This window comes from Scardinius erythrophthalmus (assembly GCF_964197995.2).
Source record: "Scardinius erythrophthalmus genome assembly, chromosome: 15".
NCBI lineage: Eukaryota > Metazoa > Chordata > Actinopteri > Cypriniformes > Leuciscidae > Scardinius > Scardinius erythrophthalmus.
In genome coordinates this window covers 15,740,280-15,762,238 of record NC_138235.1, presented here as the reverse complement: position 1 = coordinate 15,762,238, position 21,959 = coordinate 15,740,280, and the positions used below count along the sequence as shown (strand labels likewise).

At 39.0% G+C, this 21,959-nt stretch overlaps 1 protein-coding gene across 2 annotated transcripts; it reads left to right on the top strand.

The window, feature by feature from the left end:
• The first annotated feature begins 1,373 nt into the window (after window positions 1–1,373).
• trim35-39 (tripartite motif containing 35-39) lies at window positions 1,374–13,450 on the top strand. 2 transcript variants are annotated; one of them, XM_081386359.1, is made up of 6 exons: window positions 1,374–2,041; window positions 2,186–2,269; window positions 8,382–8,612; window positions 8,694–8,716; window positions 8,789–8,907; window positions 11,396–13,450. In XM_081386359.1, exons 1-6 carry the CDS (start codon window positions 1,646–1,648, stop codon window positions 11,881–11,883), a joined length of 1,341 nt encoding a protein of 446 aa, XP_081242485.1. In that variant the 5' UTR covers window positions 1,374–1,645; the 3' UTR covers window positions 11,884–13,450. The 2 variants fall into 2 exon arrangements, with proteins under 2 accessions (XP_081242485.1, XP_081242484.1); XM_081386358.1 differs by having other exon boundaries at window positions 11,375–13,444.
• Window positions 13,451–21,959: the final 8,509 nt, after the last annotated feature.

The window sequence follows — 21,959 nt, the reverse complement described above, 5'->3', positions numbered from 1 at the left end:
AGTTCTCCTTTTTTTCCCAAAGTCTGCTTGACATGATCCATAATGTTTGAACGAAACAACAACAGCGTGCAATAAGCATCTGGGTAGGGTTGCACCAGCCGTTCGTAAGTTCTTTCTTAAATTGGAACGTAAAGTCCACACTAGAGGCTTAGTAACTACTAGCTAGTTTGTAACTAACTCTGAACTTTATCCCGTTGCACCATTTGTTCGTAAGGCAGAACGTAGCTAGGTCGTAAGCTCTCCGTAAAGTAATGCGTAGTCGCATAATATGACGTTTAGCCTCGGTTATCCAATAGCAGCCTTCAAATACGTGAGCAGATGTTGTGTTGAAATGCTGTGAATTTCAGTTTATCCTTCATTCTTTTGCCTCACGTTACTAACGGTAAAAATAAGTTTCCATTAAATACGATACTTGATCATGAATAGCATAAGTGTTTTTATATGTAACATTCAGAAACTGTATTTGAAATTAAATGAATAAGGATAAATAAATAAATAAATATTGATACAAAAAGCATAAGAAATTACGTTTATTGATTATGACTGATATTTGACATGCACACCATGGACCGATGCACACAGCGACGTGAGCACTGTTTAGGATGGGTTTGTGTTAAAGATAGCCTCTAACAAAGTAATCTTTTCACATAATGTTCTCTCTCTTAAAATGTAAGCAAGTGTAAATGTCTGCATAATCATATATGTATTAAGAATTGAAGTCTGTCAGGTAAAATAATAGCTTATTGATGAAGTTCAGTGTGTTTGATATTTTATTCCATCCGTTACTCCTGATCGGAGGCTGCCGTAAACGTTTAGTTTAAACGTAGAGTTACGCTTCAACTAAGTTTAATGGTGCAACGCAAAAATATTTAGAAGTGCGCAAGTCGTAACTTGGTGTCCATTTACGTCAAAACTAGGCTAAGTTATAACTTACGCCCAGCTGGTGCAACCGGCCCCAGTTGTCCACATCTGTCGCCATGGTTACTATGCAGAGTTGAAACCAGGGATAATGCAGATATGCCATTGACAAGTGACAAGGGACGGGCACTTTTTAAACTTGTGAATTTCTCTGAATATACAAATTTTTGGAAACATTTAGTACACACTTGAAAGAAATATATAACTGTGCAAGTGGTTTTTGGATATTTTGATGCAAAATTCTTACATAATATTGTAATTATAGTAGGCCTACATTTAAGCAGTACATAAAGTATTGAATGAAAATATCTCTGAAACATCTGTGTATTTGACAAGTATTGGCTCTAGTTCACTTCCGTTGTAATAAAGTACTGTATTGCAAACAGCGCGAGCGTCTACTCAGTTTCCAGCTCCTCCTCGCATGCACGCGCAACTCTCGCTCTTCAAGCCACGTCACAGGAAAGAAATTCTGATGGTGTCAAAGGCGATTAAAAAACTTGCAAGGACTTGATTGTCTCAGTGTTTTTACTTTCTGTCATAGCGACTCTAATCTCAGTGTCTCGACAAAAGCATAAAATAACCTGCAATCTGTGGAGAAGAAGAGAGACATTTCCAGGGGGATTTTTGAGAAGTTTATTTCCAAATAGCCAGCAGAGTTTGTGTGATTTTCCTGCATGTTTACTTTTCATCCGGGAAAGGGAAGTCTCGTTTGAAAAAAATCGTGAAAATGGATTCACTATCTGCAAAGGAAATGTCTTGTCCAATTTGCTGTGAAATCTTCAAGGCTCCTGTTCTTCTGTCGTGTAGTCACAGTTTCTGTAAAGAGTGTCTTCAACAGTTCTGGAGAAGCAAGAGCACCAGGGAGTGTCCTCTCTGCAGGAGAAGATCGTCACGAGATGATCCTCCATGTAATCTTGTGTTAAAAAACTTGTGCGAGTCCTTCCTGAAGGGGAGAAAGAGGAGTTCATCATCAGGGTCTGAGGAGGTCTGCAGTTTACACAGCGAGGAACTCAAACTCTTCTGTCTGGAGGACAAGCAGCCTGTGTGTTTAGTGTGCAGAGATTCACAGAAACATGTCAAGCACACATTCAGACCCATCAGTGAAGTGGTTTCATCTTATAAGGTAGGACAAATGTCTCTTGTTTCATATGAACAATACCTAGTCACAGATATCATCACATTCATACACTCAGTATTTCTCTCTGCCATTTCGCTCAACTTTTTAATCACACGATCATATCACTATACTTAATTTGTTTAATTGTAGGAGGAGCTGAGGTTCTTACAAGAGAAACTTAAACACAGGGAGAAAATGAAAGGAGAGTGTGTGAAAACAATTCAACACATAAAGGTGAGGATACAGAATCACGCAGGTAGGATCTAAAATTTAATGTAACAGATTCCAGTTTATGAATAAATGCTAAAAGTGCAAACTAATATTTACTTAACATGACATATTTGCAAGTAATGAAATGCTATTATAAGACCCACTTAAGTCTGACTTAAAGGGATAGTTCACCCAAAAAGCATAATTCTGTCATTAATAGAAAAAATATAAACCAAAGAAATATTCAATATTTAATGACCACATTAACATTTACATAAATGTGAATATAAATTCTAAAAATATGAAATCTATTACATGTACTTTAAAGTAAACTTTTAATTTGACTATAACAAAGTGTACTTTTTAAGAATTGTAACATTACTTAAGTGTGTTAAGAAACAGTTATGACAGTGTTCTCTGTTGAAGTTCACTTAACCCTTGTGCATCCTTGAGGACATTTTTGGCTTTTTCAGTTTTGTTTTTTTGATCACTTTGCCTGTGTTAATGCTAACTGCATAAAATTTGGCAGGGGTGTGTATTTTTATTGGAATTTTACTATTTCATCATCATTTTCTTTAAAAAATCTATTTTGCACTAGTTACACAAAATACTTCCTCTCAGGACCTTAAGGACAAAAATGTCCCCATTGAAACCCATTAAAACTGCATTTTTTAATCCCTGTGCCGTTTAACTATAAAATGATGCAATCTTTTTTAATAGGCTTTCATTCTGTTGGCAAGGCTTCAAAATTGACATTTTTACCATTTTTTATCAGATGGTGCCATTTTTTCAGGTTAGGCCTATAAAGCAAATACTCGCTTTATTCCTGTTTTCCGCTTCGGCATATTATAGAGCCAACTGGATAAATTATGCAACGATAATTGTGTGGGTTTGTTGGTATGGATGTCTAAGTGTGGTTGGTATGTGTGTTATTAAAAAAAATGTGTTTGTGTGCATGTGTGTGCTTGTAATATTTGAGAGAGAAAAACTCAACTGCAAATCGAAAATCCAATCACTGTGTTCACCAGTGGAGTTTTGCTGGCATCCAATGGGGAAAGTCTGGTACTGCGCCCAAACAAAATCTTACTGAAAGCTCATTTTTTGAGATATCATCCTCAAATTTGGAACACAACCTGTTTAGATTTATGGCTTTGAATTTATATCAGTTTTAGAGTTCCAAATGTTTCATAAAATATATATTTTATATAAAATATTGATTATAATGTTCATAAATATTTTTCATAAACTTAAACTTCTATAACATTTTTTTGGTTGCACTTTTTTAAATTTTTTCACTTCAACAACAATCTGCCAAGGGTCTTCTTTAAAATGAGACCAAACTTAAGTATTTGCTCCCAAACATAACATTTTTATGAGAGTTTTTTGACATGGACATTTTTGTCCCTTTTGGACCTATGAGTAAGTTTTTTTTTTTTTTTTTATGTTAACTGCATTAATTTTGGCACAGGTGTCTATTTTTATTGTAATTTTACTATTTCACCCCCATTTCATTTGAAAAAAAATGTTGCACTAGTTACACAAAATACTTATATATATTTTATATAAAATATTGATTATAATGTTCATAAATATTTTTCATAAACTTAAACTTGTATAAAAAAAATTTGATTGCACGTTTTTCACTTTTTTCACTCCAACAACAATCTGCCAAGGGTCTTCTTTAAAATGAGACCAAACTTAAGTATTTGCTCCCAAGCATAACATTTTTATGAGAGTTTTTTGACTTGGACATTTTTGTCCCTTTTGGACCTATGAGTAAGTTTTTTTTTTTTTTTGTTACTGTTAACTGCATGAATTTTGAGCTATTATAGAGCCAGTTGGATAAATTATGCAATGATAATTGTGTGGGTGTGTTGGTATGGATGTCAGAGTGTGGTTGGTATGTGTGTTATATATATAAAAAAAATTGTTTGTGTGCATGTGTGTGTTTGTAGTATTGATAGAGAAAAACTCAACTGCAAATAACAAAGCCAATCACTGTGTGACCAGAGGAGTTTTGCTGGGATCCAATGGGGAAAGTCTGGTACTGCGCCCAAACAAAATCTTACTGAAAGCTCATTTTTTTGAGATATCAACCTCAAATTTGGAACACAACTTATTTAGATTTATGGCTTTGATTTTCTAGCCGTTTTAGAGTTCAACTTGTTTCATAAAATATATATTTTATATAAAATAATATTCATAAATAATTTTCATAAACTTAAACCTATATAACTTTTTTGGATTTACTTATAAAAAAAATTTAACTTCAGCAATAATCTGCCAAGGGTATTCTTTAAAATGATACCAAAGTTAAGTCTGTGCTCCCAAGCTTCAACTTTTTATGACCGTTTTTTGACATGGACATTTTTGTCCTCTTTGGACCTATGAGTAACTTTTTTAAATTGATGCACAAGGGTTAAGTTGCCTTTACTTTATTATATTAATAGTTATACTTTTCTCTTAGTAAAAGGTTTTTTTTTAATATGCTATTGCGATGTGAAGTACACTACAATTGCAAATTCAATACAATCAAGCACACTTATTTTTCACAAGAAGTTTTTCACTAGACAAATGATGTGATGTTTATGCATGTTCATTCACATAATTGAACTCTGGAATGTTGTAAGTGTCAGGGTGTGTGCAGGCAGAAGACGAGGAAGGCAGAAGGCTCCAACACAAAGTGTTTACTTACAGTAACTCATGTGATACAAAATGGCAGGATACACACGTTATGATGTTACATAGACGAGAACAGACAAAGACTGACTGAACAGAGGGAACTAAATACAGACACTGATGAACAAACCAGGTGACACAGATGAAGGTAAATGACAAGACACAGGTGAAGATGAACTAATGACTGTAGACATGGTAACGGATAAGTGGCGGGAAAACAAGACGTGACTAAATTGACTAAACAAGAACACAACTGTTACAGTACTCCCCCCTCCCGGTAGGCTCGTCCTCGCGCCGTGGAGGGACCAACTGCAGAGGGAGAGAGGGACCAAGGCGGAGTAGGCGGAGCAGGCAGCGCTGGCGGCCAGGGCGGAGCAGACGGAGAGAGGAGCCATGGTGGAGGTAGGGATGACGTCACCAGGGGGCCGACTGACGGTGGCGGAGCAGGTGGTAGAGGTGACCAGGGCGGAACCGAAGAGACAGGCGACAGTGAAGATTCAGCGGAACATGGTGGGGCCGCCGGCTCAGGCAACTGAGGTGCAGGCGGGGACACAGAGGGGTGCGGTGAAGACAGAGGGAGTGAGGACCAAGGAGGAACTGACTGGAGTGAGGAGTCCAACTGAGCCTTTGGGGGGGGGGGGGGTCAAAGGGACGAGGCGAAGCCAGAGGAGTGCAGTCCAGAGGTGAGGGAAGGTGGACGAGCGACCAAGGTGGATCCGGGGGGACGAGGGAGCCTGGTGGAACTGGTGTACTGATGGGCAACGGTGGAGCTGAAGGAGGTAAGAGCCAAGGGGACGTCAATGGAATGTTGGGCTGAGGCAGAGTTCTGGTCATGGAGGTCGGAGGCAGAGACCGGGGATCCACCGACCCTGATGGAGTGGGCGACAGGCAGACCCACGGTGACTCTGCCTCCCCGAAGGTTGTAGGAGGAGCAGAAGAGCTGACTGGCAGTGGTGGAGGAAGGGTAGAGAAGTGGTAGATGGGAGGTGGGATAGGGAGGCTGGGTGGGGATTCAGGCTCTGGTGTCAAGAATTTTTCAACTTCTGCCGCGAGCAACGCCAGTGAAGCGCCGCAGACGGAAGCGTCAGCCAATCAGGATCGCTCTATGCAAATACAGTAGCCAGGCGGCAGCCAATCACGTTCATCCTGTTCAAGAGCAGCAAACTGAGGATAAATTTGAGTTCCTGTCTAATTTCATTGGCTGACGCTGCTATGACCATGGCGTCAGTGCCAAACTTCAGCCACACCTTCCGTCAAGCGTTGACGCTGACGCCCCGTGTGAACACACCGTCATAGTCTGAGCAGTGGACGCAAGCGTCACGGGCGATGCGTGAAATGCAATACACCGCTCACGCAACTGGGGGTAGTAGAGTCATAGTGGAGTCATAGCTCTGAACGCCCGTCTATTTCGCTTCAAACGCTCGCTTTATACGCGCGTCCTATTCGCCTTGGACGCGCAAATGGATTCAAAATGTTCAAGCGTCGAACTAGACGCGAATTTGACGCTCTATTCGCGTTTGGTGTGAATGCTGCATAATAACAGGCTGCGATGTCAAGATTGCAATGCTGAAGTGTGTGTGTATGTCAGAGAGAGAGTGTGTCACACGGGCGCGATCGAACAGTGGAAACATAAAAACATACTCCGTCATTTATACTCCACCAACAAACACATATTTTCTGCTGGGGTAAACTGCACTGAGCGGTTGAGTGCGCTTACTCGATCCGCCATGTTTTTTGTTTTGAAAAGTGTCTTATTTTACCCAGAATGCATTGCAGTGTAGTCCTACTTAAGATATTCAGAGTCTTAAGTGCTTTGTGCAACGGTCTGATTTAGATGTCTATCTGAAGTCTGACTACCTACTTATATCTAAGCCATAGTCAAAGTCTATCTTTGTGAAACCGGCCCCAGGCATGAAGCGCGGGCTCGGCAGGTTAAGTCCTTCTCGTCTGGACGAGGACAGGAACAGGAGACATTGGATGGGCGGTCTCGGCGGAATTAGACTTGTGGACAGGTGGTGACGGAGGCTGGTGACGGTGGTTGAGCGGCTATGTTAAAATCAGCCTCATCCACAGTGTAGGCTGAGCCGCTCAACAAAAGCACGTAATCCAGATAACGAACGTCCCCAGGATCGCTGCTGCTGGAGTTTGCTGGTGCAGATGATCGTCCAACCCGTACCAAAAGTCTTTTGGACGTCATCTGCCCAGCTTACCCCGTCCAAGAGCTCCAGGAACTCTGCAACATATTCCTCTAGGTGACGGCCATCCTGGAAACAGGTCAGAAGACCGTTGGTGGAGTTGGCAGGGGTGATGAGTAGTGATGTGACATTTGAAGCGAGGCGTCGGAGCTTGTGTCGAGAAAAAATGGGCGTGCCAGATGAAGCCGCGATTCGAGGCTTGTGTTGTTATCGTGAAAATCACGTGACTAATGACAAACGAGGCCTCGGTTTGTGTGGATACGTCATCAGTTCGGTCTGAGTGTCGCTTTTGGAAAAAGGCGGTTCGAAACTCGCGCCACCTTGTGGGTGTTGTCAGGAGTAGTAGAAGGATTGCCCTTTTGGATTTGTTTGCTTTTTGTGACCTCTTCCTTTTTCCTGGTAATGGACCAGCAAGAAAGAGGAAATCCTGCCCTGTCTGGGCTCAACAGAAGCATCAGTGTCCTCATTTACACCAGCTGGCACTGGCATTTTTATGTTCCCCTGCATCCTCTGTTCCTTGTGAAAGGATCTTTTCTAAGGCTGGAGAGATTTTGTCCGAGAAGAGGAATCGTCTAAACCCAAACACACTTGAAATAATTCTGAGAAACACTGGTTCAGAATGAATTAATTTGTCTGCTATTTCTTTGCACAGTAGCTAGGTGTCACTATTGAGCAATGCTGAATGAAGCTTTGAGTAATGAACCTTTGGCTGAAGCAAGGGGCTGCAAGGTCTCAGTGGTTCAGGAAGCCTCATTTTGCCATCACTAGTGATGAGTATGCCCATCTTGTCCCGTTATCTTGGTCTGTTCTTCTGTCAGGGTGTGTGAAGGCAGAAGGCTCCAATACAAAGTGTTTACTTACAATTATAACTCAAGTGATACAAGCCAGCAGGATACACACGTTATGATGTTACATAGACGAGAACAGACAAAGACTGACTGAACAGAGGGAACTAAATACAGACACTGATGAACATAAACCAGGTGACACAGATGAAGGTAATTAAGACACAGGTGAAGATGAACTAATGCCTGTAGACATGGTTACGGATAAGTGGCGGGAAAACAAAAGACGTGACTAAATAGACTAAACAGGAACACAACTGTTACAGTAAGAAGTTTGTTAATGCAATCTTTATTAACTTGGTTGTTATTTAAATTGTTGTTGCATAACATAAATATGTAAGAAAAGAGCATTACAAAATCAAATGTATTATCAAATGTATTTATTATTGTATACAAGTGAATGTTATTTAATTTCAGTCTCAAGCTGAGCACACAGAGCATCAGATTAAACTGGAGTTTGAGAAGCTTCATCAGTTCCTCAGAGATGAAGAAGAAATCACAATCGCTGCACTGAGGGAGGAAAAGGAGCGGAAGAATCAGAAGATGAAGGAGAAGCTTGAGGAGATGAACAGACACATCTCAGCTCTTTCACACACAATCCAAGACATGGAGGAGATGATGAATGCCAGCGGAGTCTTGTTTCTAAAGGTCTCATTTCTGATAATTGATTAATTGATTGATCACAACCTATCATTTTATGAGATAATAAATTATCTGTTTATTCTGCAGAACTTTCCAGTCACAATGGAAAGGTGAGTGATCTACTGGTTTCTCTGTTTCTGGTCCAAAGCCACTGTAGTTCTGACTCCTGAATGTGGTTCCAGAGTCCAGCGCTCACAGCCGAATCCACACATGTCTTCTGGAGCTTTGATTCATGTGGCGCGTTACTTGGGCAACCTGCCGTTCAGAGTCTGGAAGAAGGCGCAAGACATTGTCCAAAACAGTGAGTCTTCTTTAGAAAAGTGATTCTCAAACATTTTGACTGCAAGGGTGTCCACGACCGTATTCAAAGGCTAAGAACGCTAGAGTTCTGAAAGCTTGGGTCCTTTTGCTCACCAAGCCTCTTTGAATTGAATCTTGAATAGAAAGTTCAAAAGAACAGCCTTTATTTGCAATATAAATATTTTGTAATGTAACTTTTAAGTTTTTGTAACTTTGTAAATGTCTTAACTGTCACTTTTGTTTAGTTTAAAGAGGTGGTTGATTATGATTTCACTTTTCTAACTTTAGTTAGTGTGTAATGTTGCTGTTTGAGCATAAACAACATCTGCAAAGTTACAATGCTCAAAGTTCAAAGCAAAGGGAGATATTTGCTTTTAAAGAAATCGCTTTTTAAGGACTACAACAAACGACTGTAGGAACTACAGGACATTCCTCCATTATCAAGACAGAATATGCTAATCAATGACTAGAAGATAACTACACATAATCTACATAAATTCATCAACTAAACATTCAGAAATGTCCTGTTGCTTCTACATGTTGCCACTTCTTCTTGAGTCTCTCCATCATTGTCTGACTCCGGTTTGAACATAAAAGGCTAAAAGTTTTTGAAATTTTCAGTGTGTGTCTGTGTGAGGTAAAAGGACAGGAGCTCTTGAAGCTCCGCCCCCTGTGCCGGGAGCAGCAGCTCATTTGCATTTAAAGGGACAGAAACAAAAACAGTGCGTTTTTGCTCACCCTCAAAAAGTGACAATTTTAACATGCTATATAAAAATATCTGCGGGGTATTTTGAGCTAAAACTTCACATACACACTCTGGGGACATCAGAGACTTATTTTACATCTTTTGAAAAGGGCATTATACCACCACTTTAATGTATCCTTGCTAAAGAAAGGTATTTCTTAAAAAAAAAAAAAAAAAAAAAACGTACTGACTTTTGTACGATAGTGTTCTCAACTTTTTACATAAACAAGGAAATAAGGAGTGGCAATATTAAAATAATGACATTTCATAATTGCAGATATTTAAAGAACTGTGATTACATGATGAGGTTTGTCTTGAACTAACAAATAGCTATTTCTGCCTGATAAATAGTTTAGAGCTTGATATGACTATGAAATTAATATTCATTATCAAAATTTCCACGACTTTACGATGTCTGAAAATCACACTTTTAAAATTCTCTCATATACAGTATCCTGGCTTTTTAAGTCCAAGGGAACAAATTGAAATAAGAAAAATGTATTGATTGTTAGCTGTTTTTTAAAAAGTTTGTTTTATTTTTAATAATTTTTAGCTATTTTTCGGCCCCCTTGGACATTTGCTGAGGGTACCGGCGCTGGTTGAGAACCACTGCACTGTTGCACGTACAGTTTAAATGACAGATGGGTGAATGTTAAAGTCCCCCTGTGGTGAAAATCAAGTTTTTAATATGTCTGTGTAATGTTTTTAATATGCTTTAAGACAAACCATGTGTAAATTCATAAGTCACACCATTGCTGAATATTTTCTCCTTAAAACCGCAATGAATCACAGACAGTCTCAAAAACACGGTTTGAAATCGCTGGTGTTTCTGACGTCACAAACTACCTTGTAACCAATCAAGTCAACGTGTGATCGTCAACGAGTGGATCTCTGAGCTGGTGTGAGTGAGTGGAGGCGGGGATAATTTGCATATTCATAGAACCACATATACTAAATGAGGCAAGGGCGTAGAGTTACATCCAAGCTATTTCAAGGTATGAAGAAATTTTTTACAAGGAAAAAGCTTAAATATGTCATTTTGGTGATCAAAGATGAGTTTTAAGGGATAAAAGTATTGACTACAGGGAGACTTTAAAAATCTAGTCATAATATGTGGAATAACCAGTTGACCTGCAACACCAAACAAGAGAACAACAACTTTGGCACACATTGATATTTAGTTACATTTATATAGCAGATCTCTACCGTTTTTATCTTGGGATGCAAAAATAATATTTCTTAAGGCCCGGGTATACTTCATTTTCTGCATTCTACTTTGCGCGAGCATTTCAAAGTAGACTCCGTTGGCTGTGAGTGCGTAAAGAATTTCCGCCTTGTGTAAGGTTTCTTGCCATAAATTAAAAACATCAGCCCAACACATACCCTTTTATGTAAACTGATCCAAAAAGACAATTTTTGGTAACATTTGGGTGATTGGGACAGCACATCTTATCATTGATTTAGGCCAGTGTAAGCATATATTACACTATTTAGTTCATACATTGGTATAATTTCATAGGTTTGTGTTTATTTCTGTTCAACTTTGTTTCTCAATGTTTATAAATTCATCCACAATCCACATGTACAACGCCCCCTTTTCTTGTAAAATTTGGATGTAAGGTTGGATGGCCCCAGTAACGTAGCAGTGTTTCAGAGTGATCATAATCCATCTTAATTTGTGTACAGTTCACTCTCGCTCATATGGAGATCAGAATAAAAGCAGCTGTTGATTGTGTCTCATCAGCTCCTGTGGTTCTGGATCCAAATACAGCTCATCCGGATCTCCTCTTGTCTGATGATCTGACCAGTCTGAGATGCAGTTCGGACAGTCAGACGCTTCCTGATAATCCAGAGAGATTTGACGAGCATTCCTGCGTTCTGGGTTCAGAGGGCTTTGACTCGGGAACACACCGCTGGGACGTGGAGGTTAAAGAGAGCTCGTCCTGGGCTCTGGGAGTAACTGCGGCATCGAACCAGAGGAAGGGATGTGATTTCTTTGACACTGGTGTGTGGAGTGTGCAGTACAGACTGTTTGAAGAGTCTGGGTTTCCTGTGGAACAGAAGCTTGAGCGGGTGAGAGTTCAGCTGGACTATGACAGAGGAACGGTGTCATTCTCTGATCCTGTAACTAACACACATCTGTACACGTTCACAACCAGCTTCACTGAGACTGTCTTCCCATTCTTCTATAGCTTTTCCCATCTGAGGATCTTACATGTGAATTGTTTGTAAAAGTTATTGCTGTACATCTACAGCTGACAAAAATAAGACCGGTTTAGTAACATTGCCATTAAGTTGCGAAAACGTTATTTCTGAATGATATTATCGTTCAAAAAGGCAAGTTTATTGCATGTTTTAAAAACATGTTTTTTCTTGGTTTCGGCGAGCATTAAGGAAACACTCTGTAGGGACGCAGATGGTTTTTATTAGTCTGTTTCTGAGGCGTGCTTTGCCTTCAAAAATAAAATGAATTAATTGTCCATACCTTCTCAATAAATTCGGATATGCCAAATCCATGTATTGTCCATTTGGCATTGCAAACAACAAATAAAACTAAATAAATAAATACTCAACACTTTACTTTGACTTATTACTAACAAACTAAATGTTTGACCTTCCATATGCGCACCTGTAACATCACCTTATTTAAATATGCTCAGATACTCATACGCCCTCTAGTGTCACAAACAAAAAATACAATTCAATATAACCGTTTCACACATACTCCAGGTGTGCTGTGCGTATGCGGCGCAGGAGCAGCACGCGCACAATGTTTCGTGAGATTAATGTATATACTATAGCAAAGCTGACAAACGCGTGTAAATGGGAAAAAAATGGAGCATGATGGTTAATTGTCTCTAATTGCCCTGATTGGCTACGTCCTCCCAAAGCAAAAAATCACATAAAGTGCTACAAACTAATAAAACACAAATTATGAGTGTGGTTTTCCTCATATTTAAATCTGAGAGAGCAATGTGCAAAAATTGAGGGTGTAATGTCATCGTTCTTGAACAACAAAATGGGCTTACCTCAAGGCTCGGTTTTAGGCCCTTTGCTTTTTAGTTTGTTTAGAAATGATTTGCCATGTTGCTTATTCAGCCCGGCTTCCAGAAATGAAATGGGGACTTGTTTTGTGTTTGAGAAAGGTCTTCAACGTGTTAAAACATATAGGGGTCATTGAAGTCTATAGTTTAAGGGACCATTTCTTTGTTAAAGCCTTACTTTCCAGTTAACTGTGTAGCTCTTGAGAGAAAGAACACATTATCTTGATGTTTTGAGATGAGACTCCTGTTTATAGTTAGAGCCTGGCCAAATCCAGCCTTGGAAAACCTGTGTGTTGGTGTGTGTGTTAGTCTTCTTGGTTACAGGTTAAGGAACCACTGGCATTATTGGAGATTGACTGAGTTGTTGTTCGGGACATGCTGGCACCCAGCAACCCAAATCTGAGACCTGGAAGGTCACGACGTGCCTAACTTCAGGCCAGGGTCCGAGTGTCAGATGCATAAACGATGGAGATATGCTTCTGTCTATCTGTATATGTGTGGAAAATTACTATGTTTATCTATTTCTTAGCCAATCAGAAACCTGAAGCAAGGATGTATCTTAGACCTGGTGAAGGGTATAACTGCTGTGTGTGTGTGTGTGTGTGTGTGTGTGTGTGTGTGTGTGTGTGTGTGTGTGATGAAGGGTATAACTGCTGTGATCTTTGTAACTGTCAGCGAGGCGGCCTACGAACTCCTGTGTGCATAGGCGCCGATTTATATTTTCCTCCGTGGGTGCTCATGGGAGCACGCCCTTTAAAAAAAAAAAAAAAAAAAATTGCATTTCAGAACGTTAGGAAATGGACAGCGGCCGACACGAACACTACACACACCTATTTACTTGATAATAAAGCCGTAAAGTAGGCTATCTTTCAACTCAGGACAGCGCCACTTCTCACAAATACAGACAGGATTGGAGATGAAAAGTTTAACTGACACGTAACCGTAAGCCTTTCACAACATTGTTTTCTTCAGTTTTCACTAGCTATTATTTTCTTCAACTCCTCAGCATCCATCTCGACTGCAAGCAGATCGCGCGCGCGGTTATGTTGACTTTTTAAAAGTGAAAGTAGGTAGCCTATAGAGACTCCTGGGAGGGCGTGGGCTCAAGGCTCAAATAAAATGATGTGGATTTTAAATTATTTTATTAACTTGAAATACAGGCATATTTTTGTACTTGTGTTCCTAAAAATGTGCATATATTTTTACGTTTGCACGTGATTGTTTTAAACCCGTGTTTAGACCCGTGTTTCCCCCGTGTCCGACCCGACCTGCACCCGTTTGAGTAAAATTTGCGGGTCACCCGTCGGGTACCCGAACCAGTGCAGGACTCTGTCACACAAGTCCACACAGTATAAATTTGATTTGTTGACTCACCATTGTGGTTAATTCTTCAGGAGGAACGTGTCTCTGCGTACAGAGCCGGGTCACTAAAGAGGCGTTTTCATCCGAGAAACGCTGTGATTGGTGGAAAGGATATGGAGCAGGCGACTGACAGCGACATAACCAATCACAGTGTGACAGACGCTTCACATAGCACCAACTGCAATGTTTAATTTTAAATGAATGTAGCCTACTGGCAGTCTGGCACACGTGGGTGCTCGGTATTTTCCGTGGGTGCTCGAGCCCCGGAGCACCCACGGTATCGGCGCCTATGCCTGTGTGAGTCTTGAAGCTGAACTTCTGCTGATGAAACTGAAAACTATCTTCAGTAAAACTTTTCTTGAATTTATTATAATTCTGACTCCGGGTCTTCTTTCAAACATCTGGTCCTTGGGTCCTTAACTGTTACCCCCTAACAATACAGTAATTTACATATCTGATAATCAAAGTTGCCACAATTTTAAATGAACAAATGGAGAGGAAAATCATCTCACTTTAAATGTTAGGAAAACTGTTTTTATGTTTTTTTTTAAAAGATATTAGGGTACATAATGGAAAAATAGAGGAGGTAGACACGTTTATTTTTGTAGGTGTAGTTTCAGATTCACAACTTAAATTTTAAAAAACAAAACACTTTCAAAAAAGGATTAATCTAAATTGTTTTAAACTTATTAGACAGTATATCTGGAATCAGGCAGATCATCTTTTCATATACATGCAATCATTTTGTCTTGCCTTTCTAACTGTATTACAGTCTGGACTCAAATAAATGTCTCCGTAATAAAAAAAAAAAACAAGGTGTTATATAATTAGGCTCTAAAAATACTAGATAAAAAGCCAAATCGAATATGGCATCACTGTCATATTTATAAAAAATTAAAAAAAAAACAAATATGCTTAGTTAGTTTTATGAATTTTATGAATTTGTCATATAAAACTGATTAAATGTTTGCATAATAAGGCACCACTGGTTCTGTGTAAAGAGACGGGATGGTAATAGTTCAACCACTATAGAGGATTAACAATGGAAATCAAAGCAGTACATGATATATATATTTGTTTTACAATGATGGTTAAGCGCTGGTTTAAAACAAACCAGAGCTGTACACATATTTAAATGTATTAAATGATTGTTTTAATAATTTATTCATGTTTCCAGTGTTGGAACTTGGAAGTATATATCCTTAAATGTTTTTTTTGTGATATTTTGGTATGCATTTGTATGTATGCATGCACTGCATCAAATTTTAACCTAGGAGGTTTTTTTTTTTTTTTTTTTTTTTTAAACATAAAAAAAAAACATATCTAGGGACCTAAGATGCAAATTAGCTATACTCTCTATATGCAATGAATATTTTTCAGCTTTTAGCTGGAATCATGTTTTCTGTACTGTCCCTATTCAAATAAACCAATAAAATAAAAGAAAAAATGATATTTAATAATTTGTAAAAACTAAAATTAAACTTTAATTCGCTTGGTTTTTAAGAAACGCTTGGGCTGTGTCCGAGTTGCATTTACACGGGTTTGACCAGCAGAGGTCGCCAGCGCGCGCTGTTCAATATGATGAGGTCACTACCTACAGCAGGGGTCTCCAACCTTTTTTCATCTGAGAGCTACTTTTTAAAAAGGAAAGCGGCCGAGAGCTACTCATGTATACAATACTTATATCTCTTAAATAATGCCTCATAACTCTCATATTATTAACTATCAAAACTGTTTTAAACCCAAATGAGTTTTTGTAGGCCTAAATATGTCACCCTTAAATGTCAGAGAAAAGAACAGAATCAGAGATTATTTTTTAGTTGACCATGACTAGAGATGAAATGGCATGAACATTTCATTTTATGGTACAAAATAATCATGGTTATCACAGAATCCTGTTCAAAAAGTAGGCTATAAATACTACACAATGAAATCAATTCACCAAGTTTTATGTCGAAAAACAGCAAATAACAAATAAAATTAGCATCAATATGCACTTTTTGTTTACATAAACATTAAAATAATAACATTAAAAATGATAGCCAGATTTTAAAAGTGACTTGCAACGTTATTTACTAATATGTACACGTTCAAATAAACAACGCATTCTCATACACAAATCGTCACTTTCTGACATTCGTCAATATCCGACGCACAAAGCACCCTTTAGCGTCCATATGAGACCCTTCGGTTAAGGGTAGGTTTAGGCGTCATATAACTGACGCTTTGAAAGTTCGTCAATATCCCACGCACAAAGCACCCTTTAGCGTCCATATGAGACCCTTCGGTTAAGGGTAGATTTAGGCGTCATGTAACTGACGCTTTCGAAAGTTCGTCAATATCCGACGCACAAAGCACCCTTGGCGTCAATATGAGACGATTCGGTTATGGGTAGGTTTAGGTCTGTGGTAGGGTTATGCGTCTCATATGGACGCTTAAGGGTGCTTTGTGCGTCAGATATTGAAGAAATTTTGAAAGCGTCAGTAGGCCTATATGACGACTTGGGATGAGAACGGGCTGAAATAAAGTTGTGACGAAAAGTTTTTATAAAAAGATTTAAACCTCACATATTTCAGCCTTTAAATCATTTTTTATAAAAAGAATGAGTCAAAGAAGATAAATTACTGACATTTACAATGCACATGATTAGGTTATCTTTTATTATTAATAGTAAGATTCGGTCGGTGTCTGTCGTTACTATGCAACCATGCACTCTCCACAACGACAAAGATTTCCACCACCGAAAAATGCTTGCTGTTGCTTTGCTACAAGATTTATTAACAGATAAGAGAAAAACACCTGTAATGATTGGTCGGTTCTTGTCATATGGTTTGTGCGGCATTCTGAAAAGTTGCGCCTGGAAAAAAATAGCACGCTTGACGCGCGCCTACATTTGAATGAACTTGAGCGCGCAAAAGACGCGATATGAACGGCCCCTTGGCGAGCTACCTCAAATCAGGCCACGAGCTACTGGTAGCTCGCGAGCGACGTGTTGGAGACCCCTGACCTACAGTCTATGGTTACTACTAGATGAAAACGCGCGGGACGAGTCAGTCGAGACACAGGCCACTGAGGCCAGGACACAGGGAGGTTTCCCCCAATTCTCCGGATGACCAATCTCTTGACAATCCAAAGTGAATATCAGGTAAAGGAACCGAAGTGTTTTAATTTTTAGCAATTCAAAATGTTGGAAATAGGGAAAAGGTATAGGACCCTGCTCACTTTTTCAAAACACATTTGACACAATTGCTAAGCTATGTAAATTCTGTACAATATATTTATAGATTATTGCAGGGACTAGTTTATAATGATGTGGTTGGCGAGACATTGACAGTGGGTAAGTGTGTTTGTGTTTCATATTAATCTGTCAGTGATACATTTGCCTATTTCTAAGGCTTAGGATACAACAGGAACACAGTGAACTCTGATAATACTGTAGACCCAGAGGTGTGAAGTCCTGCCATATGTGTATTCCACCCATGAACTCAGCCGGCTAATTAGTTCTCTCTCCTGGCTGAAGAACTGTGCTAATTAGCAAATCCAGGTGATTGGAACAAAATACTGAGGAGGACTTTTACTTTCTGAACCTGGACTTTACTCCAGACTTTTAGTAGGCCTACAAAATATGCATCAGGTTTGAAATAACCTGACATTGTTTTGCACCCAGCAGAGTTAAACTGTGTAACTCTTAAACTGTTAAAGTTTCTTTTTCAAAACAATACAATCACTAAATGTAATAACTTGACCTCACGTAGAAGATCAGAAAGGTTTCTTGGCGACTCTGCTGACTGGCTTGTTAAACCCTTATTAAACAACATCTACAGCACTAATCCCATTCCAGACCTTATGAAATTCCAGCATTACATCCCACACATTTCACGGATTTGTGCAGTCCTGAATTCTCTGAGTTTACCGCTTTCTTTCTTGTGCAAATAAAGAACACACACACACACACACACACACACACACACACACACACTGGGCTGGTGGAGCGAGATGGCCTGGCTGAAATCACATTTGTTCCATTTCAGTTCAGTTCTTAAATGCTAAAGATCCCGTCTGTGTTATGACAATCGCCAATGACGGGAATACAGAATGACGAGGTACAGACTGAGCCAGGGTTTCCCAAACTCAGTCCTGGAGGGCCACTGTCCTGCACAGTTTAGCTCCAACCCTGATCAAACACACCTAGCTGTGAGTTTCTAGTGATCCTGAAGACATTGATTAGCTGGCTCAGGTGTGTTTGATCAGGGTTGGGGCTAAACTGTGCAGGACAGCGGCCCTCCAGGACCGAGTTTGAGCAATCACACTCTGACTGTAGAGACGGGCAGATCCAGAGAGAGACGCATCTGTACTGTGACCAGGGAGAAGTGGAGACACAGCAACACTTCCTCATCAGCTGTCCCAACTATGAGGACATCTGAAATATACTTTGCCCTAACTTCATTAAATTAATAAATAAAACACGACTTCAACATTTATTAGGTGAAAAAGATATTGTATCCTTCTAACAGGCAAGATATATTTATGCCTGTCACAAAAAGAGGGAGGACTCAACTAATCAGTGATGCGCTCACACACACACACACACACACACACACACACACACACACACACACACACACACACACACACACACACACACACACACACACACACACACACACACACACACACACACGCAAACATTCACTGAATTCTAAATTGTTCATAGAATTCTGAAATGTTGATGACGGTAAATGTGATTCAATTGTAGTTTATACGCATGATTTCTTATCAGATAAAAAATGATCCGCCTCAATTTAGTGCATGTTTTTTTTTTATGCGCATTTTAGGAATTAATGCACATCTTGGTGTTTCCATCCAGCATTTTTATGCAATATCCTAAAATTTGAATATAAATGAGTGGATGGAAACATAACATTGGCAGGGCAAATCAGAAAGGGGAAGAAAGAGTTGAATGAATAAAGGACAAAAAAGAGTGAGAAAATGAGCGTGCAGCTGCAGGAAGGAGGAGGCCTACAGATAACAGTGGAGGAGCTTCAATGACACTGACCTTGAGACAGTATCTCTCCGATTGTTACGCCACATGCTGAGACATTGACTCCAGTTCAGTAGGGGAAAGTGGGGTGAGTTGTGCCAGTTTTTACTCAAGGTGACTTTAAAGTGAGGCCATGGCAGTAATGCCTTCAACTTAAGGATGTCCATATATTTCAGGATGTGGTGCATCCCTGAGAACAATAACTTTGGATCTGAAATGAATTGTTTCAGAAATATAGCTCTTGGGAAAAAGTGGTCTCATGGCACAACTTGCCCCTGGTGCGGGGGAAGTTGTGCCTTTGAGGGAATACATTGGGGGTAAATTGTGCCAGTGATTTCTGAAGTAAAACAGAACATTTTAATGTACCGTAATGCTATATGAAAGCAAGACAAATTCAATACAAAATTACTCATTTAATGTTTATTTAGATATTGTCACCCTGGAATATCCATAGCATGCGTTTTTCCTACTATGGTCAATTGCATAGGGATTTTGTATTGAACATAACTCTGGATCACAGTGTCATAGAGACAAGGGGCGGGCTCATTTTACTCAGAAGACCAATCAGTCTCTCAGGATCATTGTGAAGCTATCAAGCTACGCCCTAGCAACCATTTAGAACACCATAGCAACACAATATATGATATTTGTGAATCATTTCAGGCAAAAAGGCTTTGGCAATAGATGCCTGTTGACATAGCGCTGTCTGTCAATTATGTAACATATAAGAATAAAGTGACTAGGCTAACTTCTAAACATCCTATTGTGACATAGGCCACTTAAAAACGGAATAAAACTTCTCTTTAATAACATGGTGCGACTCAAAAGTGAAATCAGTGTTAGCTAAATTAAACAAATAGCAGGCAGGCCAAGTCAAACAATGATGAGGCATGCCCATCTCCTCACTTCTCAAGATTATCCCCTGTGAGTGTGTAGGTCTAGGTGGTCTGGATCTGGCACAACTTAACACAGGCCCTTTGGCACAAATCACCCCAGACCCACAAGTTTGAAAAACTAGCATGATCCAGCAGTTAAGAGCTAACATCATGCTAACTGTATAGACTCATTGTGTAGCCTACTAAAGCACTAAAACATGTGTGAAATGTTTTCAAACTGTTCAGACACTACAATCAAAAAACCTTAATCATAGAAATTTTACTTTGAAAGGGAAAAAACATTTTTTTGCACTAAAATGTGCTTAACTCTCATGCCATGTGTCTCTCTTCTTTGGAGGATGAGTAAAAGTGATTGCTTTTCAAAATGATGTGGTCACATGACCAATTTCTTCTATGGTTTCCCAGAAACAAGGGTGGAACTACTTCCCCCCCCCCCCCCCGGCACAAATCACCCCACTCTCCCCTAAACCATATCAAATGACAAAAAATATATTGTGAACACATTCTGCTTTTAGCGGTTTCAACATTTCAACACAGTGAAACCAAAATAGATGTCATCAGACATCAACTTTGGCCATCTATCCATGAGTGTGTCAGAGAGATCTGTCCTCTCTGAGTTTGCACTATATACATAAACATGTTTTCTCAATAATATCAATGTCTTCCTGTCACAGTCAGGTGAGTTTTCGCTCCGTTCCAGGAAATGCCCTGCATGACGAGGTTCTGTAATGAAGGACCCTGATTCCCTGAGAATCACTGTGATGTAACAATATGGGTATTATTGATATACATCGCAAAGAAAATGTATAGTCACTTTCAGAAAGGTGTGTGTGAACTGGCTTGGTAAGTGAAAACTCATGTCAACAATTATTAAAATTGTTAAGTTGAGAACACAAATAACACAAATAATTCTACATTAATGAGGAACATTCTTATTACAACTGATTAAAATCACTTATTACATGGCTTGGCTGAATTCCAATGTAGAATGCGGTCTGTTATTTCTTGATAACAGACCGCTGCGAGCTATAACAGACCGTTACCATGCAAAACAGCGCGTTGCTATGGACGCGGAACGGACTATTTTCTTTGGCGGAAGCAATACAATCGTTTTTAAAACAATAAACTCCTTTTTAAATCAATAATTTGTGTCAAATTATTTATTTATTTTGTAGGTAGCCATGTAATAAGCGGGATAATGTATAGCGAGGTGGTTTTTATAGCGAATAACAACCCCTTCAGGCTGATTCAAGACCCCTCCGCTTCGCGTCGGCCGTCCCGTTCAGCCTGTCGGGGTTGTTATTCGGTATAAAAACCGCCTCGGCGCTATACATTATCCCTTACAATTACATATTACACTGTAAAACTCTTTTTTTATTATTATGTACATTTACATGAGTAGACTTTACATCAAACTACCAGTTAAAAATTTAGGGTCATTACATTTAAAAATAATAATAATGATAATAATTAATACATTTATCCAGCAAGGACTCATTCAATTGACCAAAAGTGACATTTATAATGTTACAAAAGATTTGTATTTCAACTTAACTTTCTTTTCTTTAAAAAATCCTGGAAAAATGAATTGAAATTGAAATTGATGGTTTCCTCAAAAAATATGAAGCTGCACTACTGTTTTCATCATATTTGAATGATTTCTGAAGGATCATGTGACACTAAAGACTGGAGTAATGATGCTGAAAATTCAGCTTTGTATCGCAGCTATAAATTACTTTTTAATGTATATTACAGTTATTTTAAATTGTAATAATATTCCACAATATAAAATGTTTTTAATGCATTGATCAAATGTCTTTGTTAGAATAAGAGACTTCTTTCAAAAAATCTTAACAAAATGCCATCATATTTTCATAATTTTAAATATGAAAATTTTATATTTGAAAAACATGCAGATATTACTTAAAATATGATTTTATCAAACCAAATAAATGTACACAATAT

What these genes read in the sequence shown, in the direction of transcription:
- trim35-39 (XM_081386358.1), top strand. Translation starts at nt 1,646, where the DNA reads ATGGATTCACTATCTGCAAAGGAAATGTCTTGTCCAATTTGCTGTGAA. An exon ending in AAGTGGTTTCATCTTATAAG is followed by an intron (nt 2,042 to 2,185) that starts GTAGGACAAATG and finishes GTTTAATTGTAG; the next exon opens with GAGGAGCTGAGGTTCTTACA. An exon ending in TTTCCAGTCACAATGGAAAG is followed by an intron (nt 8,717 to 8,788) that starts GTGAGTGATCTA and finishes ATGTGGTTCCAG; the next exon opens with AGTCCAGCGCTCACAGCCGA.